The sequence below is a fragment of the Oncorhynchus mykiss genome, chromosome 27 (assembly GCF_057628025.1).
Source record: "Oncorhynchus mykiss isolate SJ-2025 chromosome 27, ASM5762802v1, whole genome shotgun sequence".
NCBI lineage: Eukaryota > Metazoa > Chordata > Actinopteri > Salmoniformes > Salmonidae > Oncorhynchus > Oncorhynchus mykiss.
In genome coordinates, this window is record NC_143048.1 from 11,879,423 (window position 1) to 11,906,766 (window position 27,344).

The window sequence follows — 27,344 nt, forward strand, 5'->3', positions numbered from 1 at the left end:
CACAAAGACATGGGGGGAACATAATGAGGGAAATGAGAACCAGGTGTGTGGGAAAACGAGACATAACAAATGAAAAATGGATCGGCGATGGCTAGAAGACCGGCGACGTCGACCGCCGAACACCGCCCGACCGCCGATAGGTGTTAGTATGCTCTAAATGCAGTTGCAGTTGTCAACATTTTATTAGTAAGTTCCCATTTCCTACCATTCTGTGTAAAACGACTACAGTATTCCTGGAGGTTTTATAAATCTTTCAGTTGACTCCCGAATTCAAAGCTCTCAGGTGTTCTGTACTTTTCATCCTAAGGCTTTATCCCCCCTTCTCCACCTCCCTTCATGTCTTACCTAGCCCTCAGGAGTTCTGTCCCCTGTGTCGTTTTCTTCTTTTTTGCCCTCTTTCACTCCCTCCTCAACTTGCTGCTTAGTAGAGCTCTTTTCTTATTGTGCTTAGGTTGCATGCTAACTTGCATTTCACCCCTTCCACTTCACCTATGTTATCTATCCTCTGCTCCCTCCCTTCTCTCACTCCCTCACTCTCTAGGGTCCCCTAGATTATAGTGTGGTTATATCAAATTCCATCATATATATACAATTTATATTTGAAGTAGTGTATCCTTCTATAACCACAATGAATCACTATGAATGTTAATTTGATTGTAGGAGTCATCCTTCCGACCTGCTGGTGATCCAGCCAATAGGATATAAGGACTGTCATATAGTCTGCTGCACCCCAGGCCTGTCTCTTACCTATATTGATTCCACCTATCATCAGGTGGTGAAAGCACTCCCCTATTCACCCCACCCTCATATATCACCTGGCATGTAGCCTTCACATCTCATATCTCTTCCGTTATGTCATCATATCTTCAGGATGATGGGCCCTTCACGTTTTTACCTCCATATTTAACGTGAAAGTATCACACTTCATGAATCGACCCTTTTTTTTATCCGTCCGAGAACGGAAGGTATTGAACATAACCCTTTTTATATTCCAGTCAACATTATAAAGTCTTACATCTGTAGTTCATTTTTTCATTCCCAACACTATGGATTTCCATTAGATTAATAAATGAGGGGAAATGGTAAATTAATGAATTTGGACTGAGTACTCAACGTTGATACTCAGACTTGCTACTGAAGAGGCTACGTCCTTGATATCCTATAGACCAGGGATCATCAACGAGATCCTTTTTTTCTTGACGGATGGTCGGGGTGCCGGAACATAATTTGAAATGATATTTAACTAAAACTTAATCATTTCAGACCTTGCTTACATTTGTATATGATCACGTGTCTCTCTACTAGGCGTGGGAATACTTGGGAACAGATTTCCAAAATAGCTGATTTCATGGTGTTTTTACAGTCTTTTATGTCCAACAATGAACATTTAAAAAAATATCCCTCAAAATTATTGGGCTCAGAAAACTTGGGGGGGCCAAATAAAACCACCACCAGTTGGGCTACCCTGCATATACATTTTTGAAGCGATTGCATTTAATGTTCTCTCTGGCATACGAGACAGAAATAGAATGTGGAGAGTGACTGTGTGTAATTACAGTATGAATGCTTTCACTTCTGCAGGAGACAAGTGTGAATATCTCAAGTGATTATTGAAGACTGTGTGATTTGAAGGAGATGAAAACAAAAGGATTTGTTGAGACTTGTTGAGAGCACAGTCAGCCACAGCAGTGTTAGCAGGCACATCTAACACAGTCACTGTCTTGGGCATCTTACGGTCAACCATCAATGCTGTGCAGTTATAAAGTGTCATAGACATCTTATGAGTGGTCATAGAGCCCTCTCACTTTAATATCCCACCACAGTGCAGTTTAGATCTATTGAAACAGATGCATGATTTGTAGCAGTACGGGTCTTGTACTTGTGGAAAAGGGTGTAACATATCACGCCTTCAACATTTAACCCCCAGATTGGATTGAAGCCACGTTGATAATATCAGCGTAGCATAGCTGCACGCTCACTATAGATTTTCCTTCAAAAGGTGGGTGAAATAGTAGCCCCAACTCTGGGTAAGGGCTTAGAGGGCTTGGTGCCTGGCCTAATAGGGGCCTATATAATGGGATTCTCTCTGCTCTGACAGGAGCTTTTGGCAGGTGATAAGCTAGCTGTGGAGGCTATGAATGTTGGGTAGGGAGGTTTAAGAGCCAGATCCTGCTTTCTGGGACCCCCAGGGCCCTACGTCAGCATTCCTAGCACCCATCTCCCGTCTCCCTCATCCCCGACCCCCAAGCTCTCAGTCCAACAAGCTCTCACAGTCTCACTGCAGAATTAGACGTTTATCCACTTTTCTCCAGACATCAAATTTCAAAGTGTTGTTGACACCATGGGTTGCTCCTGTTGCTCTGTATTGTTCCATTTCTCCAAACTCAAATTCTGAAGTTGAGGGTTAAGTTTGGGCTCTCATTACACGTGGTTAAGGTTTGGGATAGGGTAAAAACACTGGGAATATGCAACCTTCTGATCCAGACTCATGGGATTACTCCCATCCACCATCCCCATCTACAATGCCCTTGCAAAAGCCAAGATGGTAATAGCGCTCACTGTTTTTATTTTATTTTTTATAATATGTTTATTATTTTACAATAAAAAATCTAATAAAAAAGACAGCAATACTAACAATGACATTCATTGTACTGTTGAATGGGACGGCCAATTTAGAGGACAAAACAAAACTTAACTCACACATACACAAAATAAAACTAAATCCTATTAGGTGGTACATGTATAAGAAGACAGCATATAGTCATTACAAGCAGTGTAGTTAAGCCAAAAATAAATATTGAGTGGAGTACAGCACAGAGTAGCAGCAGATCGTCAATCCAGTTATGAAGCGGGACTAGACCATTTATCCAGTATCGGCTGCCATATTTTGTAAAACATTGAACTTCTATTGGAGGTATTGTATCAAATATTTTCCATATGTATTACATTCCCTAAATCCCGTAACCACATTTCAAAGGTAGGTACAGTCTCCAGTTTCCAAAATTGCAATATGAGCCTTTTAGCTAATAGAGTACAAAGAGAGACAGCTTTCCCTTCCTGGTTATTCCCATCAACTGTACCAAACAGAGCGGTCAATGGGTCTGGGGCTAGAACTCTATCAAAGACTCTAGATAAGTAATCAAAAATGAGAGCCCAGTAAACATGTAACTTAGGACATGTCCAGAATAAGTGGGTCAACGTCCCCTCGTCCTGCTTGCACCTCTCACACAGTGGTGAGGTGTCCGGGAATATTTTATGCAGTTTTACTTTTGAGTAATGTAACCTGTGTATCACCTTAAACTGTACAAGGTTGTGTCTGGCATTCACTGAACTGTGGTTTATGTTCCTGAGAGCTTCTACCCAGTCCTCATCTGAGATTTCTGACCCAAGTTCTTGTTCCCAAGCCCTTTTAATGGTGTCTGTGGATACCTCTATGTGGGCCTGTAGCACACCATACAGTCTAGAGACCGACAATAGCGCTCACTGTTGCCCAGAGTGGTGGGTTTTGTAGGCATATTCCGACATCAGTCTTGAATGATCTTCCTGCTCAGCCTCGTCTTTCTGCCTGTCAGTGAGATCCAGACCCTCAGTGGATCTGGATCCTCCATTCCTCACTCCGCCCATCCACCTTGGGGCGGATCGATGGAGATGGCCTGCGTTCATCCAGCCCCCACTGGCCATCCTCGACAGCGGCGGCTGCTTATTGATCTCGGCAGCGTCTTCATCATGAGCCCTGGGGCTACAGAGGGAGGAAGGGTTACACACACCACCATTGATAGAACTGCACTTCAAAAATATCGTCAAAATAAATGGCAAACGTAAAGGTCGATACACACTCTGTTTTATTTTCTCCTTCTAAATGGATTGTTCTAATGTATGTGCATAGGTTCCTTTGAGGGGGGATGATTGGGTGGGCATGTGGGTACAGTTGATGTAATTTAGACCACCTTTGTGATTCATCTGGGCTGCAAATTGCAGAAAATTGGAGGAGCGTTTGTCTCTTTCAAAGTGAATACAGGTTACTCAGGTTCCTGTTTCCTCTCTCTCATTCTCTCTTTCGCTCTCTCTTTACCCCCCTCTACCCACCCCCTCTCTCTCTGTCTCTTATGCGGTCGAGGAGTGCTTGCCAGCCGTATGGCTTTGCCACAGGCTCCGGAGCAGATGTGCTTGGCATAGGGATCCGCAACCCTGTGCAGCACGCCTGTTACTGACTGCAGAGGTCACCCACTGACAAAAGCCCACACTACTCCACTGCATAACTTGTCATGTTCATGCCGAGCAAAGCACATAGAGCGGCCCACACTCATTAGCTAGCATCGTAACAGGAAGCATTTTCCTCCTCTAATAGAAGGCTATACACTGAACATAATAGACAGTCAGACGCAGGAAATTCACAAGTGTGCCAGTGAGTGAGTGGTTTATGATGTACCCGGGAAATGGAAGTCCACTTTCTGTGTTGTGCTCTATGGGGGCTCCATACAGTGTTTTATCATTCAGTTTGGGTTATAGGCTAACAGGCTAACCCATTTCTGGTGGGTATGTTTTAAAAAATATCCAAAGAAAGTGTTGGTAGTTTCCCTGTACTTAGAGTAACAGCCAGTGCAGTAAGAGAGATAGCCGAGTCAGCTTATTTGTGTTGATTTTCATCCCTGCGTATTGCTGAATACTGGAGGGGAAGGAATGCAAATTTTGACCAGCGTGTGGAATGAGAAAGTTTCCTTGAATCATTTGCTGAGGCAGCATTTGGCCTGCAGAACCCCAAAGCAGGTAGGGTGCTAAAAACCTCAAAAACCTCCTCATGGTAAACATGTAGACATGCAGAGTAGCAAAGGGAACGCCAGGCCTCAATCTAACATCACTTGCTGTACATACACTATTCACTTTGTCGTAGAAATATTGCTCCAATAATATTTCTCAGATACCGGAACTTGTGAGTTCAAAGTAGACTTTATTACAAGGTAACAAACCGAGCTGGTCCATGGATTAAATGTTTTTCCCAGCCTCAGCACACTCCTTTTATACAGTTTCATCTTTACATCACATACATAGTCAATTTCTCTATGTAAATTATAAACTCTTTTTGGCTTCGCGCCACTATTGTTTCCCACCCTAAGTTCTTTCTTTCAGGTGGGCTTTTTGAGGTGGGCCTCTACAAATCATTTAACACTTTACAAATCACGGAACAGATTATATTGGTGGCACAACTGTGTCAGTTTGGTTAAAAAACAATAAGGGCCCCTACCAGGCTGCAGTCACAAGTACATTTACAGGTGTGCCAAGCTTGTAGTGTATTAATTATTTGTAGCTTGTAGTGTATATTAATTATATCAGCACCCACCAGGCTATAGTTATAAGTATATTCATTATATTGATTATGCCATTTCTTATCCAGGCATGCATCTGGATTACAATGTGTGTCTAATTCTTTTGTATATTGGCTTTTCTTATGCTATACAGGTGTGGTTACAGGTTCCTTTAAAGCTTTTAATGATTCTGTTTTATTTCATAATATACTACTGAAAAAATCACCATAACTTCCATCAAGTAGTGATCATATACTGCACATTGCCCGTCATATGTACCATATACAGTACATTCTGAAAGTATTCAGACCCCTTGACTTTTTCCACATTTTGTTACATTACATCCTTATTCTAAAATGGATTAAATATTTTTTCCCCCTCATCAATCTACACACAACACTCCATAATGACGAAGCTAAAACAGGGTGTTAGACATTACATTTACATACGTTTTCAGACCTTTTACTCAGTACTTTGTTGAAACACCTTGTCACGGATCACTCTGGAACTTTCATTGCGCACACCTGGCCCCTATTCCCACTGATTGTATTTGTATATATATGTGCCCTTTGTTCACCATGATGCTGTCCATTAATGTCCGTTGGTTTGTGTGAGTACCTGTGCTGTGTGTTTTGGGCTTTCGCGCCCATGTGGATTGCGCAGATGATTACGTGTCTCGTCCCGTGTGTTAATCATAGTGCGCGTGTGAATGTATTCGAGGTACTCTTCGCTCTTTTGTTTGGGTTTCAACCCTGTGTTTTGTGTACGTGATTGGGTTTTTATTAAGCCCATATTACGGCGTGCCGTGTAAAGGCACGGGAACGAAGACCAAACAACAAAACACAGGGTAGAAACCCAAAACAAAAGAATGTGGAGATCCTAGAATAAATAACACACTTGCACAATGATTAACACACGGGACGAGATCTGTCTCCCGAATCATTTATACAAGCGTGACACACCTTTGGCAGTGATTACAGCCTCGAGTCTCCTTGGGTATGACACTACAAGCTTGGCACACCTGTATTTGGGGAGTTTCTCCCAGTCTTCTCTGCAGATCCTCTCAAGCTCTGTCAGGTTCTATGGGGAGCGTCGCTGCACAGCTATTTTCAGGTCTCTCCAGAGATGTTTGATCGTGTTCAAGTCCAGGGTCTGGCTGGGCCAATCAAGAGCATTGAGAAACTTGTCCCGAAGCCACTCCTGCACTGTCTTGGCTATGTGCTTGGGGTCATTGTCCTGTTGGAAGGTGAACCTTCACCCCAGTCTGAGGTCCTGAGTGCTCTAGAGCAGGTTTTCATCAAGGATCTCTCTGTACTTTGGTCCGTTCATCTTTCATCTCCCAGTCCCTGCCGCTGAAAAACATCCCCACAGCATAATGCTGCCACCACCATGCTTCACCGTGGGGATGGTGCCAGGTTTCCTCCAGACGTGACGCTTGGCATTCAGGCCAAAGAGTTCAATCTTGGTTTCATCAGACCAGAGAATCTTGTTTCTCATGGTCTGAGAGTCCTTTTGGTGCCTCTTGGCAAACTTCAAGCGGGCTGTTGTGTCTTTTACTGAGGAGTGGCTTCCGTCGGGCCACTACCGTAAATGCCTGATTGGTGGAGTGCTGCAGAGATAGTTGTCCTTCTGTAAGGTTCTCCCATCTCCACAGAGGAACTCTGGAGCTCTGTCAGAGTGACCATCAGGTTCTTGGTCACCTCCCTGACCAAGGCTTTTCTCCCCCATTTGCTCAGTTTAGCCAGGCGGCCAGCTCTAGGAATGGTCTTGGTGGTTCCAAACTTCTTCAATTTAAGAATGGTGGAGGCCATTGTGTTTTTAGGGACCTTCAATGCTGCAGAAATGTTTTGGTAACCTTCCCCAGATCTGTGCCTTGACACAATCCTGTATCTGAGCTCTACGGCCAATTCCTTTGACCTTATGGCTTGGTTTTTGCTCTGACATGCACTGTCAACTTTGGGACCTTATATAGACAGGTGTGTGCCTTTCCAAATCATGTCCAATCAATTTAATTTACCACAGGTGGACTCCAATCAAGTAGACACATCTCAAGGATGATCAATGGAAACAGGATGCATCTGAGCTAAATTTTGAGTCTCATAGCAAAGGGTCTGAATACTTATGTAAATACGATATTTCTGTTTTAAATGTTTACTAAATTAAAGAAAAACCTGTTTTCACTTTGTCATTATGGGTATTGTGATGGAAAATAATATGTAATCCATTTTAGAATAAGGCTGTAACATAACAAAATGTGGAAAAAGTCAAGGAGTCTGAATACTTTCCAAATGCACTTTATATAATATGCACTGCCGATTCGTCTAACACCCAAGAAAACGCTTATTACTCACGTAACTGTGGGCTCGTTTCCTTCCTTTCTGCTGTAGTAAGTTCAGAATATGGCAAATAAACCTGGAACCTTGATGCTTCATTTAGAACATCTAATTATTCATTTTAGGATTTCGTAAGAACTACTGCCCGTCCATTTACAATTTTTGGGAGTTTATTTTTCATATTTTATTTTCTGACAAAACCGAATCACGTCCATTGTCTGATAGCACAATACTAGCATAGCACAATCTAAATTACATTATTAAAATAGATTTATAGGAAATCAATATTTTTCTCTCCAAACAATAATATTGCATTGCATGGTTATTTATCATCAGGATTTCTGTATTCAATGGCACCAGTTGTCCATAGGGTCTCATGAGAAAAACGCTACCAAAGTTCTATCAACACATTGACTGTAGTACCCACTTAGGGAAAACATTAAATCACTGCTATTCGCCTTTTCAAAATGGCTACAAGGTTCTACCCCGCCCTCCCTTCGTCAAATCAGATCCCAACTCCATTTAGCGCCTCCCTTCCTATAGGCAGAAACTCAAACAGGAAGTACCCATGCTAACGTCTATTCAACGCTGGTCTGACGAATCGGAATCCATGCTTCAAGATTGTTTTGATCACGTGTGTAATGGTTTTCTTCGTGAGAAGGAGAGTCGGACCAAAATGCAGCGTGTAGATTGCGATCCATGTTTTAATGAACAAACGTAAAACACGAATCAATGCAAACACTACAAAATAAAGAACGTGATGAACGTAACGAAAACCTAAAACAGCCTATCTGGTGAAAAACACATAGACAGGAACAATCACCCACAAACACACAGTGAAACCCAGGCTACCTAAATATGGTTCCCAATCAGAGACAATGACGAACACCTGCCTCTGACTGAGAACCATATCAGGCTGAACATAGAAATAGACAAACAAGACATGAAACATAGAATACCCACTCAGATCACACCCTGACCAATCAAAACATAGAAAATACAAAGTAAACTATGGTCAGGGCGTGACAGTACCCCCCCCCCAAGGTGCGGACTCCGGCCGCAAAACCTGAACCTATAGGGGAGGGTCTGGGTGGGCATCTGTCCGCGGTGGCGGCTCTGGCGCTGGACGTGGACCCCACTCCATGACAGTTTTAATCCCCCTCCTAAACGTCCCTAAATAGGTTACCCACCACAATGATAACATGGGACAGAGGGACAGCTCGGGACAGAGGTAACTCGGGACAGATGGGTAGCTCAGCACTGAGAGGAAGCTCAGCACTGAGAAGAAGCTCAGCACTGAGAGGAAGCCCAGGCAGGTAGTAGAAACTACCAGAACCTGGCTGGCTGGCGGTTTCAGCAGATCCTGGTCGACTAGCAGATCTGGAAGAATCTGGTCGACTGGCGGATCTGGGAGAATCTGGTCGACTGGCGGATCTGGGAGAATCTGGTCGACTGGCGGATCTGGGAGAATCTGGTCGACTGGCGGATCTGGGAGAGTCTGGACGACTGGCAGATCTGGAAGAGTCTGGACGACTGGCAGATCTGGAAGAGTCTGGACGACTGGCAGATCTGGAAGAGTCTGGACGACTGGCAGATCTGGAAGAGTCTGGACGACGGGCAGATCTGGAAGAGTCTGGACGACTGGCAGATCTGGAAGAGTCTGGACGACTGGCAGATCTGGAAGAGTCTGGACGACTGGCAGATCTGGAAGAGTCTGGACGACGGGCAGATCTGGAAGAGTCTGGTCGACTGGCAGATCTGGAAGAGTCTGGTCGACTGGCAGATCTGGAAGAGTCTGGTCGACTGGCAGCTCTGGAAGAGTCTGGTCGACCGGCAGATCTGGAAGAGTCTGGTCGACCGGCAGATCTGGGAGAGTCTGGTCGACCGGCAGATCTGGGAGAGTCTGGTCGACCGGCAGATCTGGGAGAGTCTGGTCGGCCGGCAGATCTGGCTGCTCCATGCTGACTGGCTGCTCAATGCTGACTGGCAGCTCTGGCTGCTCCATGCTGACTGGCAGCTCCATGCCGACTGGCAGCTCTGGCTGCTCCATGCTGACTGGCTGCTCCATGCTGACTGGCGGCTCTGGCTGCTCCATACTGACTGGCAGCTCCATGCCGACTGGCAGCTCCATGCCGACTGGCAGCTCTGGCTGCTCCATGCTGACTGGCTGCTCCATGCAGACTGACAGCTCCTTGCAGGCTGGCAGCTCCTTGCAGGCTGGCAGCTCCTTGCAGGCTGGCAGCTCCTTGCAGACTGGCAGCTCCTTGCAGACTGGCAGCTCCTTGCAGACTGGCAGCTCCTTGCAGACTGGCAGCTTCATGTAGACTGACAGCTCTGGCTGCTCCTTGCAAACTGACAGCTCGGGCTGCTTCATGCAGACGGACAGCTCAGGCTGCTCCATGCTGACTGATAGCTCAGGCTGCTCCATGCAGACTGACAGCTCCTTGCAGGCTGGCAGCTCCTTGCAGACTGGCAGCTCCTTGCAGGCTGGCAGCTCCTTGCAGACTGGCAGCTCCTTGCAGACTGGCAGCTCTGGCTGCTCCATGCAGACTGACAGCTCAGGCTGCTCCATGCAGACTGACAGCTCCTTGCAGGCTGGCAGCTCCTTGCAGGCTGGCAGCTCCTTGCAGGCTGGCAGCTTTAGCGGCATCCTGCAGACAGGCAGCTCCTTGCAGACTGGCAGCTCCTTGCAGACTGGCAGCTCTGGCTGCTTCATGTAGACTGACAGCTCCTTGCAGGCTGGCAGCTCCTTGCAGACGGGCAGCTCCTTGCAGACTGGCAGCTCCTTGCAGACTGGCAGCTTCATGTAGACTGACAGCTCTGGCTGCTCCTTGCAAACTGACAGCTCGGGCTGCTTCATGCAGACGGACAGCTCAGGCTGCTCCATGCTGACTGACAGCTCAGGCTGCTCCATGCAGACTGACAGCTCCTTGCAGGCTGGCAGCTCCTTGCAGACTGGCAGCTCCTTGCAGGCTGGCAGCTCCTTGCAGACTGGCAGCTCCTTGCAGACTGGCAGCTCTGGCTGCTCCATGCAGACTGACAGCTCAGGCTGCTCCATGCAGACTGACAGCTCCTTGCAGGCTGGCAGCTCCTTGCAGGCTGGCAGCTCCTTGCAGGCTGGCAGCTCCTTGCAGGCTGGCAGCTCCTTGCAGGCTGGCAGCTTTAGCGGCATCCTGCAGACAGGCAGCTCCTTGCAGACTGGCAGCTCCTTGCAGACTGGCAGCTCTGGCTGCTTCATGTAGACTGACAGTTCTGGCTGCTCCTTGCAAACTGACAGCTCAGGCTGCTCCATGCAGACAGACAGCTCAGGCTGCTCCATGCAGACTGACAGCTCCTTGCAGACTGGCAGCTCGGGCTGCTTCATGCAGACTGGCAGTTCTGGCTGCGCTGAACAGGCGGGAGACTCCGACAGCGCAGGAGAGGAGAGAGGCTCCGGCTGCGCTGAACAGGCGGGAGACTCCGGCAGCGCAGGAGAGTAGAAAGGCTCTGGCTGCGCTGAACAGTCGGGAGACTCCGATAGCGCAGTAGAGAAGAGAGGCTCTGGCTGCGCTGAACAGGCGGGAGACTCCGACAGCGCAGGAGAGGAGAAAAGCTCTGGCTGCGCTGAACAGGCAGGAGACTCCGATAGCGCAGGAGAGAAAAGAGGCTCTAGCTGCGCTGAACAGGCGGAAGACTCCGATAGCGCATGAGATGAGAGAGGCTCTGGCTGCGCTGAACAGGCGAGGCGCACTGTAGGCCTGATGCATAGTGCTAGCACAGGACGTGCAAGGCTAGGGATGGGCACAGGAGGCCTGATGCGTGAGACTGGAACCAACTTCACCAGCCGACTAAAACGGACCTCAGGACGAGTATGGAGCGCTAACCCAGGTGCCATCAAATCCCTGACACGTTCCGTCAGGCGAATTCTATGCAAAATGCACCAACACAGCAACTCCCTCATTTCTCTCTCCTCCAATTTCCCCATTAACTCCTTCACAGTCTCTGTTTCACTCACCTCCAACACCGGCTCTGGTTCTGGTCTCCTCCTTGGCTCCTCACGATAAACAGGGAGAGTTGGCTCAGGTCTGGCTCCTGACTCTGCCACACTCTCCCTGAGCCCCCCCCCAAGAAATTTTTGGGGCTGACTATGGGGCCTCCGTCCGCGCCGCCTTGCTTGCTTCGCAAACTCCATTCTCCTATATCCTTCCGCGCACTGCTCCATCGAATCCCAGGCGGGCTCCGGCACTCTCCCTGGGTCGGCCGCCCACCTGTCGATCTCCTCCCAAGTCGTATACTCCATACTGCACTCCTCTTTGGGCTGCTCCTGTTGTTTCTTCTCCCGCTGCACCTTTGGGCGGCTACACTCCCCTGGTTTAGCCCAGGGTCCTCTCCCGTCGAGGATTTCCTCCCATGTCCAGAAATCCTTATTGCGCATCTCCTCGCGCTGCTCCTGCCTGTTGACACGCTGCTTGGTCCTTTTGTGGTGGGTGATTCTGTAATGGTTTTCTTCGTGAGAAGGAGAGTCGGACCAAAATGCAGCGTGTAGATTGCGATCCATGTTTTAATGAACAAACGTAAAACACGAATCAATGCAAACACTACAAAATAAAGAACGTGATGAACGTAACGAAAACCTAAAACAGCCTATCTGGTGAAAAACACATAGACAGGAACAATCACCCACAAACACACAGTGAAACCCAGGCTACCTAAATATGGTTCCCAATCAGAGACAATGACGAACACCTGCCTCTGACTGAGAACCATATCAGGCTGAACATAGAAATAGACAAACAAGACATGAAACATAGAATACCCACTCAGATCACACCCTGACCAATCAAAACATAGAAAATACAAAGTAAACTATGGTCAGGGCGTGACAACGTGGACTGGGATGTGTTCCGGGTAGCCTCTGAGAAAAACATTGACGCTTACACGGACCCGGTGACTGAGTTCATTAGGAAGTGTATAAGGGATATTGTTCCCATGGTGTTCCCATGGTGACAATTAAAACCTACCCAAACCAGATACCGTGGATAGATGGCAGCATTTGCGCAAAACAGAAAGTGCGAGCCACCACATGTAACTACGACAAGGTGACTGGGAATATGGTTGAATACAAACAGTGTAGTTATTCCCTCCGTAAGGCAATAAAACATCAATACAGAGTCAAAGTGGAGTCGCAATTCAACGGCTCAGACACAAGATGTATGTGGCAAGGTCTACAGACAATCATGGATTACAAAGGGAAAACCAGCCACGTTTTACTCCCAGACAAGCTAAACACCTTCTTTGCCCGCTTTGAGGATAACACAGTGCCACCGATGCGGCCCGCTCCCAAGGACTGTGGGCTCTCATTCTCCGTGGCCGACGTGAGTAAGACATTTAAGCATGTTAACCCTCACAAGGCTGCCGGCCCAGATGGCATCCCTAGCTGCGTCCTCAGAGCATGCGCAGACCATCTGGCTGGAGTGTTTACGGACATATTCAATCTCTCCCTATCCCAGTCTGCTGTCCCCACTTGCTTGAAGATGTCCATCATTGTTCCTGTACCCAAGAAAGCAAAGCTAACTGAACTAAATTACTCTCGCCCCATAGCTTTGAGAGGCTGTTTAAGGATCAATCGCCATCGCACTGCACACTGCCCTATCCCATCTGTACAAGAAGAATACATACGTCAGATTGCTGTTCATTGACTATAGCTCAGCCTTCAACACTGTAGTACCCTCCAAGCTAATCATTAACCTCGGGGCCCTGGGTCTGAACCCCGCTCTGTGCAACTGGGTCCTGGACTTCCTGACGGTCTGCCCCCAGGTGGTGAAGGTAGGAAACAACACCTCCACTATGCTGATCCTCGACACAGGGTCCCCACAAGGGTGCGTGCTCAGCCCCCTCCTGTACTCCCTGTTCACCCATAACTGCCTGGCCACGCACGCCTCCAACTCAATCAGCAAGTTTGCAGCCGACACAACAGTAGTAGGCCTGATTACAGCCTACAGGGAGGAGGTCAGGGCCCTGGGAGAGTGGTGCCAGGAAAATAACCTCTCCCTCAACGTCAACAAAATAAAGGAGCTGATTGTGGACTTCAGGAAACAACAGAGGGAGCACGCCCCTATCCACATCGTCTGGACCGAAATTGAAAAAGGTGGAAAGTTTCAAGTTCCTCGGCGTACACATCACTGACAATCTGAATTGGTCCACCCACACAGACAGTGTTGTGAAGAAGGTGCGACAGTGCCTCTTCAACTTCAGGAGGCTGAAAAAAATGGTATTGGCCCCTAAGACCCTCAGAAACTTTTACAGATGCTCAATTGAGAGCATACTGTCGGGCTTCATCAGTGCCTGGTACGGCAACTGCTGTGCAACAGCAAGCGCAGGGCACTCCAGAGGGTGGTACGGTCTGCCCAATGCATCACCGGGGCCACCGGGGCCTGCCCTCCAGGACAACTACAGGAACTACAGGAAGGCCAAAAAGATCATCAAGGACATCAACCACCCAAGCCACGGCCTGTTCACCCCGCTATCATCCAGAAGGCGAGGCCTGTACAGGTGCATCAAAGCTGGGACCGAGAGACTGAAAAACAGCTTATATCTTAAATAGCCATCGCTAGCCGGCTACCACCCTGCTACTCAACCCTGCACCTTAGTGGCGGCTGCCCTATATACATAGACATGGAATCACTGGCCATTTTAATAATGGAACACTAGTCACTTTAAGAATGTTTACATACTGCTTTACTCATCTCATATGTATATACTGTATTCTCTTCTACTGTATTTAGTCAATACCACTCCGACATTGATCGTCCTAATATTTATATATTTCTTAATTCCATTCTGTACTTTTAGATTTGTGTGTATTGTTAGATACTACTGCACTGTTGGAGCTAGGAACACAAGCATTTCACTACACCCGCAATAACTTCTGTTAAATACTTGTATGTGACCAATTCATTTGATTTGATGACCTTTGCACTCTGTACATTTAATCAGAGGACTAGATGGCAGTCAGATAGAGATGCAGTCAGCCTTCTGCTTTCCCTGCTACCTACCTTGAAATGACCACTGATCTGACCTAATTGAGCGAGGTTACTACAATACCAAATTACTTTGACTAGTTCAGTCAAGTCAGATGAGTGGTTGTTACCTCAATGAATGAATGAAGGCATCTGAACAGGGCCGGTGATTTCCTTTCTGGGGGTTGAATAGTGATGATCGTTGGGGTTAAATGGTAATGTCCATTGTCAGATTCTTTGGTTGGTGGCGTTGCCCTTGTCTGACCAACAGTTTCTGTGCACTTTTCAGTCCTCTGACTCTCTTCTGATAGACACTCTCTTCTGATCTTGTCCTGTAAAGTACAGTCTCAGACTTTTTTCCATTCTCTCATCCAATTTCTCTGTCACTCAGTCAATTTATTTTTTTCTCTCAAAATAATAAAAAGCTGTAACCTTCATTACAGGCATTTTCTCCCCCACTTCCCCCCTTTTGACATCCAGTGCATTCAGAGGCTCTGTCTGACAATCACATACATTCCCCCCCCCCGTTTGACAGAGCGTGGGGATCAGATAGCTACTCCTCCTGACTTACACAGTAGTTTCCTCTTGTCTTACTCATGTATCTCATGCCATTGTTTCAGGTGTCCAGTAGCTAGATCACTAGCAGTTTACCAGGCGTGGAAGTGAAGAGAAACAACTTCGTCATGCATGCTAGGCTTGACTAGTCCATGAATGTGCTGTTACATAAAATAAGCAGGAGTTGAGATTGAGTTCATCGAATAGTTAATGTAAGATGCCGATCAATTCTGTTGGCTCTAACACCTAGAGCACTACTGATCAACTCACCTGCAGACAGACAGCCAGTGCTGTGCCAGCCCAGGCAGGCAGGCAGAGCTCTTTATCGGCAAGCAGTGAAAGGGAAAGGCGAGAGGTCTTTTACAAGAGGGGCTATTATCTTCAGGCAGTATGGAGGCCAGCCAGAAAGGGAGTTAGGGTTTACCTGCAGGTCAGGCAGCAAGGAAGGAATAGCCCCTTATCTGCAAGTGGTGTGAGGGAGTGCCAGGCCGAGAGACGAGAAGAAGTGGCTTACCTGTCCTGTCCTGCAGACAGACAGTGTGGAGGAGAGGCCCTATCAGTTACCAATGGCAGAAGCCCCAGTCCTGGAGTGGTTGGCCTGGCAGGGATACTGTCTGTCTGTCTTTGTAGCAGTACAAAGAATAGGGAAGTCCCTATACCGACCAGCCATTGGAGGAGGAGACACAGCTACTTTAGTCATGTCACAGATGACGCAAAATCAGTGCCACTGCTAGCTGCTAGGATAATGCTGTGCGTGTTCAAGGCATGGTCTCTCGAGAGACCCAGGAGCGCAAGACACCAACACGTTTGTTTTTCTGTTGTTGGGTTGCCTCACTGTTCTGATACAGTGGTTGTACGCAGGCCTATTGTTTTATATGTTGTATGTATTAGCTGTATCACAGTATGTACTACTCTACCCTGTTTGCCTTCTGTAGGTGCGGCTGAAGCTTGGTGACAAATGTGGTGGTCCTAGAGTGTTGAAATCTGTACGCTGTACTACTGCACAAAAGCAACGTAGGCAAGGCAATAATGCTCACGCACACAGACAATTTATTGCTGTGCTCTGTCCAAGCTTCGCTCCCAGTGTCAACAGTAGTGCTAAGTAGCACTGGCCTACTGCTGTGTGTGTAAAGCCGCAGACACTCTCTGGCCAGGCTGTATCTGCGGGTGACCGGGCCATCTGTCTGGAGCTTTAGCCTTCTTCTTTTCCAGCGCTAGCTAGCTGGGGTTAATCCGGCCGTGAGGGGCCCTGGCCTACTTAAACGTTCTGCTCACACACTGTCGCTGGTCACTCACTGTCCCTCGCTGCAAGGCTCTTGTGTTCACAGTCTCACCAGCCTGGAGTGCTGAGAAAGACCAGGACAGAGTGGATGGCTGGATTTAGTCCCCTGAGAAAGACCAGGACAGAGTGGATGGCTGGATGCAGTCCCCTGGGAGAGACTGTACAGTTTGGAGAGAGCTCTGTCTCGTTCCACCCGGGCATGTGTTTACACATGAACAACATCGCTCACAAAAGCCCCTCTTGTCACTGATTGTCAATAATATCAGTGAAAGGCGACATCATGGTCGAGTCCTGCACTAGAAGGCTACGTTTAACTGCAGTGATGCTTCAGTGCCATCCTGTGCATGGCTACCAGTACTTTCTCACCAACCACCACTGCCTGTTTTCTCTGACCTGTGTGGAGACTGGGGAAGATAGCCTTCTCAGTCCTGTGGAGGCTAGCACAGTGGTGTGTATCAGCGTGTGGGCTACTGTGGAGCGGGCTACTTTCAGTGTAGGTAGAGTGGACTGGTTGATCATTGGGTCTTACTGCTGAGTAGTGGTAGTAGTAGTAGTACTAGTAGTACTAGTAGTAGTAGTACTGCAGTGTAATGTGGGGCAGTGACAGTGTCTACAGTAGCAGTGTAGGGCGGTATTACCCTAAGCTATGTTGAGCAGGCTGCTTCAGCGTGGAGCAGGATAGGGCAGGCAGTGTGTGGGCTGGTAAGGGGGGATGGCTGTGGCTGGGGTTCACGTGGGCCAGGGCCGAGCGGGGGAGGGTGGAGAGGGCTTATGTTTCTTTCATTGGGCTGGGCTCAGCGGGAAGAGAGGGGCAGCTGGATTAGGCCTGGACAGTCATGTGAAAGGTTCTGGCAGACACCTGACATCATCCGGTGACCAGCTGAATTCCCCAGCCAATCAGCATTGATGTTTTGCAGGGCAGACTGAAGACACTAGGCTAGGCTAAGCTATTTTGCTCCAACCCAGCCGAGGTTGTGTGCAGAAGCTATGTGGACACCTTGTTAAAATATGAATTTGTCTCTTTAATGTAGTCCCTCAGGTGGCTTCAGAGGCTTGAGTCTCACCCCGACACTGTTCTGTTCTCCACATCATGCAAGGAGCTGCATGTTCCTCAGTAAACAGCCTCAAAACAGCTTCTAGAACACTGGTTTTCAAGTCAAACATTTATGCCACTTTACTGTGGAGGGATTCTATGATGAGGAATCAACAGGTTTCAAAGGTAGTCATAGTCCATTCCTGGAGAAGTTCCTTTATATAGAGGACATCTTAAAGGTTAGCCAGAAAAGGGCCAGTGAAAAAGTTTGAAAGACGTCAGCTAAAGCAGAGACGAAGCAAACAGTGTTGCTTGTTAGAAGAGTGCCATTTCAGAGAACTCTTGTTTTTCTTGCCCCTCTCTGCAATGCTTTGAGCGGAGTCATTTTGTAAGTTGCCAAGAAGCAGCTGGGCCCAGCCACCACCTGAGTTTCACATGGTAGGGCCTTGTGGGGCTCTCACAGATCACAGGCCCTCTGTGTGAAAGCACCACGCTGTGAAGCCCCTGGGCCCCAACAAAGCCAGGGACAAATAACCCTCTGTTTGTGTGTGGCTCCATATTTCTGTCTCATACTGACTTTTTTGTCTTTAGGAATGCTTTGGTCTGGATCCTGTCGTTCTGTTGCTGTCCAGGTTCAACAGTCATGGCAAGGCCACTGGGAGCGTGTATGAATTCAGATTTGGTGTATATGTGAGAAAGTATTGAGAAGGCAGGGATGTACCCTACACAAGCTACTACACCTGCATTGCTTGCTGTTTGGGGTTTTAGGCTGGGTTTCTGTACAGCACTTTGAGATATCATTTGATTTGATTTGACAAGCAACGTGCTGCCATTCACATACACTTATGCACATCTCTCCTTCCTTTCAGGGGAATTAGAATAGCACTCATTTTTTTGCCATGCTGGTAAAGAAATCCCAAAAGGGACTATGTTTCATAAATTAATCAAAAAGGGACTATGTTTCCCAGCTGTGTGATGAGGTCAGATCTTTCCTCCATCCTCGAGTGCAGAGTGTTTGTTTTAGCCTCAGGCCACCCAGTGATGTTACAGCAGCAGTGTGCGCCAGCCAGCCCAGCAGCAGTAGATCAGAGCATCAGGGCATCTGTTTGAAACAGAAATGAAAGTAGCCACATGAATAAAAGAAAGCCATGAATAAAAGCACGGGCCTGTGATGCAAATGAGCCGGCTGGGAGTAGAGGAATTTAGAGTGAGGCCGGCTCGCCCAGACAGAGGTGCTACTGTGATGGCATGGAGAGCTGCACACCGAGAGAGAGAAAATTACATGTTTTCAATTCAATCCCCCTATGCTCATGTGTAGCATGGCAGGCTTCCTTTTGGCATCAAGGGCTCTGGTGCACAATAGAAGCCTGTTGTCATGTCTTAATCAACTCTGATCCAGTGACTCCTTGTGGACTTGTGATCCTAGGAGGACATTCTCACATAATTGAACCACTGTGTGTGTGTGTGAGAGAGAGAGAGAGAGAGAGAGAGAGAGAGAGAGAGAGAGAGAGAGAGAGAGAGAGAGAGAGAGAGAGAGAGAGAGAGAGAGCTCTCAGTGGTATGGTTCCCATGCATTAATAAACAGGAACTTTTAACACTCGGCTCCTGGATGAAAGGAGAAGGCTGTCTTAAGGTCGCTGCAGGCTCTTTTAGGACTGCCTACGGTGCCTCTTTCCATTAGAGTTCCCTAGGAACACAAACACAGTCTCCCTCCCACTGTCACTGAATGGACATATATACAGTACAGTAGAGTCGGCCTCCAGAGAAGAGGGGTAGTGCATAGTAAAGCCCAGTTAGCGGTAGTAGTGGTGTACTCCACATCCTTCCAGGCTGGCTCCGGGGGCTTCAGCGGTGGAATGGAAGACAGGATGTCTATTAAAAAGTCATGGTACGAGTGGGGTAAACAAAATGGGTGTGACATTTAGCTCATTAGCCTTACACACTGTCCTACACAAGCCGAGAGAGGGGGAGCACGTCGATGTAAAGTCCTTAGGACTCAAGCGCGAGGGGTTCAACTCCAAGCTACGAGACTCGGTTGAGCAATTCAACATGTACACCGATGCTTTTTCATAAAGGGACGGTTCCCTTACTCTTTCTGTGGACATTTTTATTTATGCATGAGCATTTGTTTACGAGCCTTTCGGAGCTTCCCCACTGGGCACTGACATCAACTAACGTGAATTCAAAGTGAAATCATCAGCACATGTCGCCATGTCAATCGATTTAGGTTAAAAGTTACGACGATTACTTTTTACAGATCCAATCAGTTTTCCCACAGTGATTCAATGTCATCACATAGGATTTCGGGGTTGAAATGACGTGGAAACAGTAGGTCTGGTGCAGCTCTCTCTCACAGAAAAGAGACGCATTAAAAACAAAAACATGTGAAGTGGTCAACTGATCATTCATGTCGTTTTTGAAACAAACATTCACGTACATTTTCACATTCTGGTGACCTTTATGAGGGCTTAATAAAATGGGCCCACAGGATCCATTCCCAGACCATAAAATTCAATTTTTTTTCAGGTGGTACTTTACATTTCTCCTTATCAAAGGATGGTCTCTTATCTCAGGATGGCGGGGGAATGGGTGTGGGGGTGGATTCTGGCTGGTATGCTGGGGCTGTTCTGACTCATCGTCAGCCCATTCCATTTTAAGACACACCACTAAGTACTTTTAGTAGTCCATTATCCACCATTAAGTACTCACAAGTTTTGGTGTACCATTTTACAGTCCTGGATATGACCATTTTCACTTCTCCACCAACAGGTTAAGCACTGCAACACTATCAGGCATGCCAGCCGATCACTTTGCCTTCCTTTGGCGAGAGATAATGGCGATCTAGCGACTCATATCACTCCATTTCCCCGGTGCTTTGTCTGTCCCCAAGGGATGGTCAGGCCATGTGTATACATCACTCCAGGCAGTAAGATTTGAGTATGGTGCATTCTGCAGTCACAAGGGCTTAGGCTCTTGAGCACTTGTCCCATAATCCATAATGTTTGGAAAAGGAGACTCCAGCTGTTCAGGGCAGAAAGCTGCAGCCTTGGAGGAGTTTGGGGAGATAAGCGCTTGTGCCTTCCATTTTGCCTCAAGGGCCTTTTTCTTCTCGCGCGACTGGCTTCCTTTCTTTGCACTGCTATAGCTACGACATAGAGTTGAGAAAGTATTTAAAAAAGTATGTACATCATGTCGTTTGGGTTCAGAACAGACCTGGGTTCAGATATTATTTGAAACCGTTGAAATACTTTGAGCATTTGATTGAGGCTGCCTGGAGTTTGCACTTTTGGGGCAATGTTGTTGGCTCCTTTGCACCAGGCTAGCTCACTAAGTGCAGCTAAATTATTTGAAAGAAAACAAATTCTACTAGAATCCAGATTTGGTTGTTTGGGTTCAGAGGTTTGAGTTGATCCATTGGAATGGGACCTCCATGGCTTTGAAAAAGTCTCAATAATAGCCTGACAACCACATTGTAAAGTAGAAGCAAAGCTTGAGAGCAATTGAGTGGCAGTAGCCACAACATCTTAATATAGCTTATATCATCGCAGAAAAGTGTTTCATTACACACCCAGGCCCAATGCAGACGTTTTTATCTAGATATCAAATCATTTCTGGGTAACAATTGAGTACCTTACTGTAATAGTTTTCCATTCAAATGGTCAAAAATAAACAAAAATAGCTTTTTAGCAAAATAATATTTCTTAAGCAATAATTTCACTAGGACTGTCTGGGACTGGTCTGAGTGGGGAGGGGAAAACTGAAAAGGAGTTATTATTGGTGAAGAGGTTTGGAACTCTCTTTGTTATTGGTCTATTCAAACCTATACCGCCTGGTGTTGGCACCAGGCAAGCAAAACTCCCTCATGCAAAACCTGCTGATAATAACATCTTGTGTAGATTGTATTTTCAACCAACAACTATCAGGAAATAACACTGATATAATTGTTTCACACTTTCACAGTGTTAGTTTCAGTAGATGTACAATATGATTCAAAACCAAGGAAAAACACTTTTGACTACACTGGGCCTTTAAAACTCTGTTGCTAGCCTGTGTGGTACGCTATCTCTCAAGATGTGCTCACTGAGATTCTTCTGTTTCTCTCCTTCTGGAGCTTGGGCTGCGGGCTGAAGTGTGCTTGCCAGCGGAACAACGCGTAGGAAGTGGTTTTAGTCAGACAAGGAAGGAGCAACGAGCAATGTGTCAGTGATAATAACATGACAGCTGGCTACATGCATACTCCTACCTATACCATTGGTTTATGTCAGCATCATCATCCTGCATTATGGCAGACAAGGACTCAGGACATGCCCAATTTCTTTAAGTTGATTATGGGCATTGTGTTCCTCACTATGTTCAGATACAATTACTCCAACTGGGCCTTGAACATAGATGGATGCATTTTACGGTAGGGTGTAACCCAATTGAGGCTTTAATATGTTTAGTGGCTCCAGAAATAGGTTGTTGTACATCCTTCCCCCCCCCCCATCTATCTATTTCATGACATCTAAACAGGATACCGATTGGTTCATTTGGGATGATAATAGCACCTTATCAATATTAGACATATTCTTCCAAACCAATCCTACTGTTAGTATAGATGGAAAGATCAAATTGTATTTGTCACATGCGCCGAATACAACAGGTGTAGACGTTACAGTGAAATGCTTAATTACAATCCCGAAAAAAAAGTATTAAAGTATTTACTAAAATAAACTGAAGTAAAAAATAAATAAAAAAATTGAAAAATAACAAATAATTACGGAACAACAATAAAATAACAGTAGCGAGGCTATATACAGGGGGAACCCGTACAGAGTCAATGTGCGGGGGCACTCGTTAGTTGAGGTAATTGAGGTAATATGTACATGTAGGTAGCGGTAAAGTGACTGTGTAGGGATAATAAACAGAGAGTAGCAGCAGTGTAAAATGGTGGGTGGGGTGGAGACAATGCAAATAGTCCGGGTAGCCATTTGATTAGCTGTTCAGTCTAATGGCCTGGGGGTAGAAGCTGTTAAGAAGCCTTTTGGACCTAGACTTGGCAGTCCGGTACCGCTTGCCGTGCGGTAGCAGAGAGAACAGTCTATGACTAGGGTGGCTTGAGTCTTTGGCAATTTTTTGGGGCCTTCCTCTGACACCGCCGTGATGTACTGGGCCGTACGCACTACCCCCTGTAGTGCCTTGCGGTCGGAGGCCGAGCAGTTGCCATCCCAGGCGGTGATGCAACCAGTCAGCATGCTCTCAATGGTGCAGCTGTAGAAACTTTTGAGGATCTGTGGACCCATGCCATATCTTTTCAGTCTCCTGAGGGGGAATAGGCTTTGTCTTGGTGTGTTTGGACCATGATAGTTTTTTGGTGACGTGGACACCAAGGAACTTGAAGCTCTCATCCTGCTCCACTATAGCCCCTTCAATGAGAATGGGTGCATGCTCGGTCCTCCTTTTTCTGTAGTCCACAATCATCTCTTTTTTTCTTGATCATGTTGAGGGGGAGGTTATCCTGGCACCACATTGACAGGTCTCTGACCTCCTCCCTATAGGCTGTCTCATCGTTGTCAGTGATCAGGCCTATTGGAGTCATGCTTGGCCATGCAGTCATGGGTGAACAGGGAGTACAGGAGGGGACTGAGCACGCACCCCTGAGGGGTCCCTGTGTTGAGGATCAGCGTGGCAGATGTGTTGTTACCTACCCTTACCACCTGGGGGCGGCCCGTCAGAAGGTCCAGGATCCATTTGCAGAGGGAAGTGTATAGTCCCAGGGTCCTTAGCTTAGTGATGAGCTTTGAGGGCACTATGGTGTTGAATGCTGAGCTGTAGTCAATGAATAGCATTCTCACATAGGTGTTCCTTTTGTCCAGGTGGGAAGGGCATTGTGGAGTGCAATAGAGATTGCATCATCTGTGGATCTGTTGGGGCGGTATGCAAATTGGAGTGGTTCTGTGTGAGCCATGACCAGCCTTTCAAAGCCCTTCATTGCTACAGACGTGAGTGCTACGGGTTGGTAGTCATTTAGGCAGATTACCTTGGTGTTCTTGGAAACAGGGACTATAGTGGTCTGCTTGAAACATGTTGGTATTACAGACTCAGTCAGGGACAGGTTGAAATTGTCAGTGAAGACACTTGCCAGTTGGTCAACGCATGCTCTGAGTACACGTCCTGGTAATCCGCCTTGTGAATGTTGACCTGTTTAAAGGTCTTACTCACATCAAATGAAATTAAATCAAATGTTATTTGTCACATGCGCCGAATACAATAGGTGTAGACCTTACAGTGAAATGCCTACTTACAAGCCTGGCTACGGAGAGCGTGATCACACAGTCGTCCGGAACAGCTGATGCTCTCATGCATGCTTCAGTGTTGCTTGCTTCGAAGCGAACATAGAAGTTGTTTAGCTCATCTGGTAAGCTCGTATGACTGGGAAGCTCGTGGCTGTGCTTCCCTTTGCAGTCCGTAATAATTTGCAAGCCCTGCCACATCTGCATCGGAGCTGGTGTAGTACGATTCAATCTTAGTCCTGTATTGACTCTTTGTTGGCCTATAGAGGGATGGGAACAGTACACATGATGTAGTCATTAGTATTCTTGCTTTTCTTGTACGCAGTTAGTTAGTAAATATTTTAGTGTGATATTTCAAATTAGGCTTTTTAGCTGCGGAGAACAGTTCAAAAGAGTAGCTTCGATATTACTTTGTGTTTATTTTGCTGTGCAGATGGAAATGTTGAGATGGGGTTGGGTATGACTTTGTACCATTAGATTAAACGTGACCTTTTGGTTTGAAATATACTGCATATCCATGTAGAGGTACAGTATGCTGGAACTGTACTCTTCAACCATTTCAGAAACAATTTCTTGAAGGGAGAGTGGAGAACATCAGGCAGCCCTACTTTCTGCCCACGATTCACCAATAACTCCAAGAGCAGGGATTTCAGTGATCATTTAGTCTAAATGAGTTAACCTTACTTTTAGGCTATATCAAAAGCATTTAAATGCTTCCGAGTACGACTTTCTGTTAAATATTTCAGATACAGAAAATGTCTCTATCCACAGTAAATGTTTACGGGAAATTTACGGGAAATGTTTCTATCCACCCACTAAATCTCTCTGTATGTTTTTCTCTGTAGTGAGCGTGAGGGCGTTGGATGTCACAGTGACCCAGAGCAGCATCCAGGTAGCCCGCGGCCAGGCGGCCATCTTGCCCTGCTCCTTCTCCACCAGCGCTGCCCTCAACAACCTCAACATTATCTGGATGGTCATCCCGCTGTCCAATGCCAATCAGCCCGAACAGGTAACCCTCCTCTAAACATGTGTATATGATCTGTGTAGTCTGTGTGCCTCAAAACCGTGTCAACCCTCTGAGCTAAAGCCTAGGCATTAGCTGTTGAAAGTCTAAAGGTCTCAGGCAAGGTTGCCGGCCCATACACCACCATCACATCCCCCTCCACAGTTCCATACACCTACACCCTCTCCCTAACCAACAAAATCTCTCAACACAACTTTATTGACTGGCCAGACTGGTCACCTCAATGAGGATTTGTGAATATACTGTACTGTATTCCCATGTGACCCACATCAGTCGCACTCGGACAATAATCACACCGCACGCATCGGTGCCAGGTCCCCTGGGTATTGTAGTGTTTTCAGCGCGGCATACGGCACATACAACACAGGCCCGGCCCACCAGGCTAATCCGTGTGAACATGAAGCATGTGCAGACTTTATCTATAGCCGTGCCAGAACCGGAGGTAAGCGGCTGCTCCTGTATGCCCAAAGACGGTTGCTGTTGTGTTGTAAGGCCATGAAACAAAGCACTCAGGTTTCTCCTGGCCCTTTGATTCGGTCTGATCTCCTCTCATCTGCAGCTGCAGGCGTCACAACCTCACCTGCCTCCAACACGTTTAACCTCATCCACATAACGTAATAATCTTCTGCACTAATTAACCTGGAGCAGCTGTTCACACCACACACACACACAGGCATACACACACAATCAGACAGACGAGCACACATATGCGTGAATGCACACACGCACACGCACACGCACACACATGCATACAATGAGAAGTAATAAACACACTTACATGACACACACACAGTAACCGCACTCAGGAAAACATACATAGAGGTGCATGCAACTGAAAAATATCCAATCTTATCCAAATGTGCACACACACGCACCACGCTCACACACCACACCTACACACAAGGTTGCACTGCACAGGTATGTACACAGAGGCTGTTTTGACACAGTCAAACGCACAGATGGAGAGTGATTTGCTAACGTAGAGCCATCGGCTGTCTTAACCTCCTTCACGCCTGTCTGAGCACCCTTTTGGTGTAAACGACGAGGCTCGGGAAACATTGTGTCTGGATGATTCTAGCAGGAAGGAATTATTCCACCACATTCATTTGGTGACGTAGTCTCAGCGGAGGACAGATGTGCTGTGTGTGTGTGTGTGTGTGTGTGCGTGCGTGCGCCACCTCAGGCTTTCAGACACCACTACAACAGGAAGAAGACACAGTCAGCTCTAGGCTAGCACGACAACACCTCATCAGAGCTACAGTATAGGTACAGTAAAGTATTGAAGACACCTACACTCATCAACTTGGGTGAAGTAGTTTGCGTGTAGCACAAGCATGTGAAATTGGCCACACGCTGCAATAGATACAGTATGTTTTGTGTCAATACCAGTAGAATATTTACCCAGTAACAAGCTAGTAAATACATACAATTATGACCTAATATGCTTACTTAAACTCAGATTTTTTGTTATTTTCTTAACATCGGTAAGAACTGTGTCATTGTCTGCAGTTGCTATGCTTATTAAAGGTTAGTTACAGAAGTTGTTCCCTAAGAGTTATATTGGAATAGTACCAGTAATATAAGGTATTGCCGTAATCCATTCCAGCATTTTGTGCCTGTGCAAGAGTTCAGTAAACGTTTGTAACATGGAGAAACTTCTATCACAAGCGTGCTAGTACTGCTTCTTCATGGTCTCTGGTGGGCTGTCTGAAAAGTTCACTGTGGTTTGAGTGTACACCGCTGCCAGTGTTGCGACAGCACAAGCTCACTGTAGGAAATGGCTGTCGTGAATGGTTATGGTTCGAGCCGTACTCCATGCATCATTTCTGAAATGACCTCAGAAATGTACGTTTGTGACACACACATTATTCTTTGTAGAAAACAGACCACAATGAAAAGCATACGGTCATTTGAAGGCCTACGTTTTGTCACGTGTTAAGTTTGATCACAGTATTCCGTTCCATGATCTTTAGATTATATTAAAAATAATAATATGATTTAACATTCATTTATAGGATTTGTCTTTCTAAAAGAACCACGGGAGTCTTTTGGACGTCAACATTCTTATGTTGGGACTGCGGGATGAAAGGCGGCCTTTACAATGCACACTAACTCTTACTCACTTACTCAGACATAGGCCTATGCATACTTGTTTGTTTACCAGTGCAGACTCTCTCTGACTGCTCCGTGTATTTGGTATCTTTTAGACCATCCCTGAGGTTATGAATAAGACATAAATAAGATGTTGATAGAGTTTAGTTCACCCGGCTCTAGATTAAACGTGAGAACATCAGTGGTTCTCCCAAAACATTCAACACTCATAAACCATCAACCTTTTAGGCTGACTGACGATCCGATGCTTCTACTCCCTTCACAAAGAGAGCTCTTCTAATTCTTCTGTTTGTTTACTCTAATCCTCCGTGTTTAGCCTCAGATTAAAGGGGCAAACTGCAGTAGCTACATGCATTGTTGGACTGATATGTACCCATTTGATTCTTGAAGAATATAACTTATTAATGCCTCATGAGCTTAGTTCAACTGTCG

General features: G+C 46.6%; 1 protein-coding gene across 2 annotated transcripts in view; it reads left to right on the forward strand.

Annotated features, from left to right (window-relative positions):
• LOC110507544 (immunoglobulin superfamily member 11) overlaps positions 1-27,344 on the forward strand; it is a 102,575-nt gene that overhangs the window by 59,299 nt on the left and 15,932 nt on the right. For both annotated transcript variants that reach the window (XM_021587591.3, XM_021587592.3), the window contains one exon: positions 24,622-24,785. In XM_021587591.3, the coding sequence (XP_021443266.2) occupies positions 24,622-24,785 (164 nt within the window). The remainder of the gene's footprint in view (positions 1-24,621; positions 24,786-27,344) is intronic.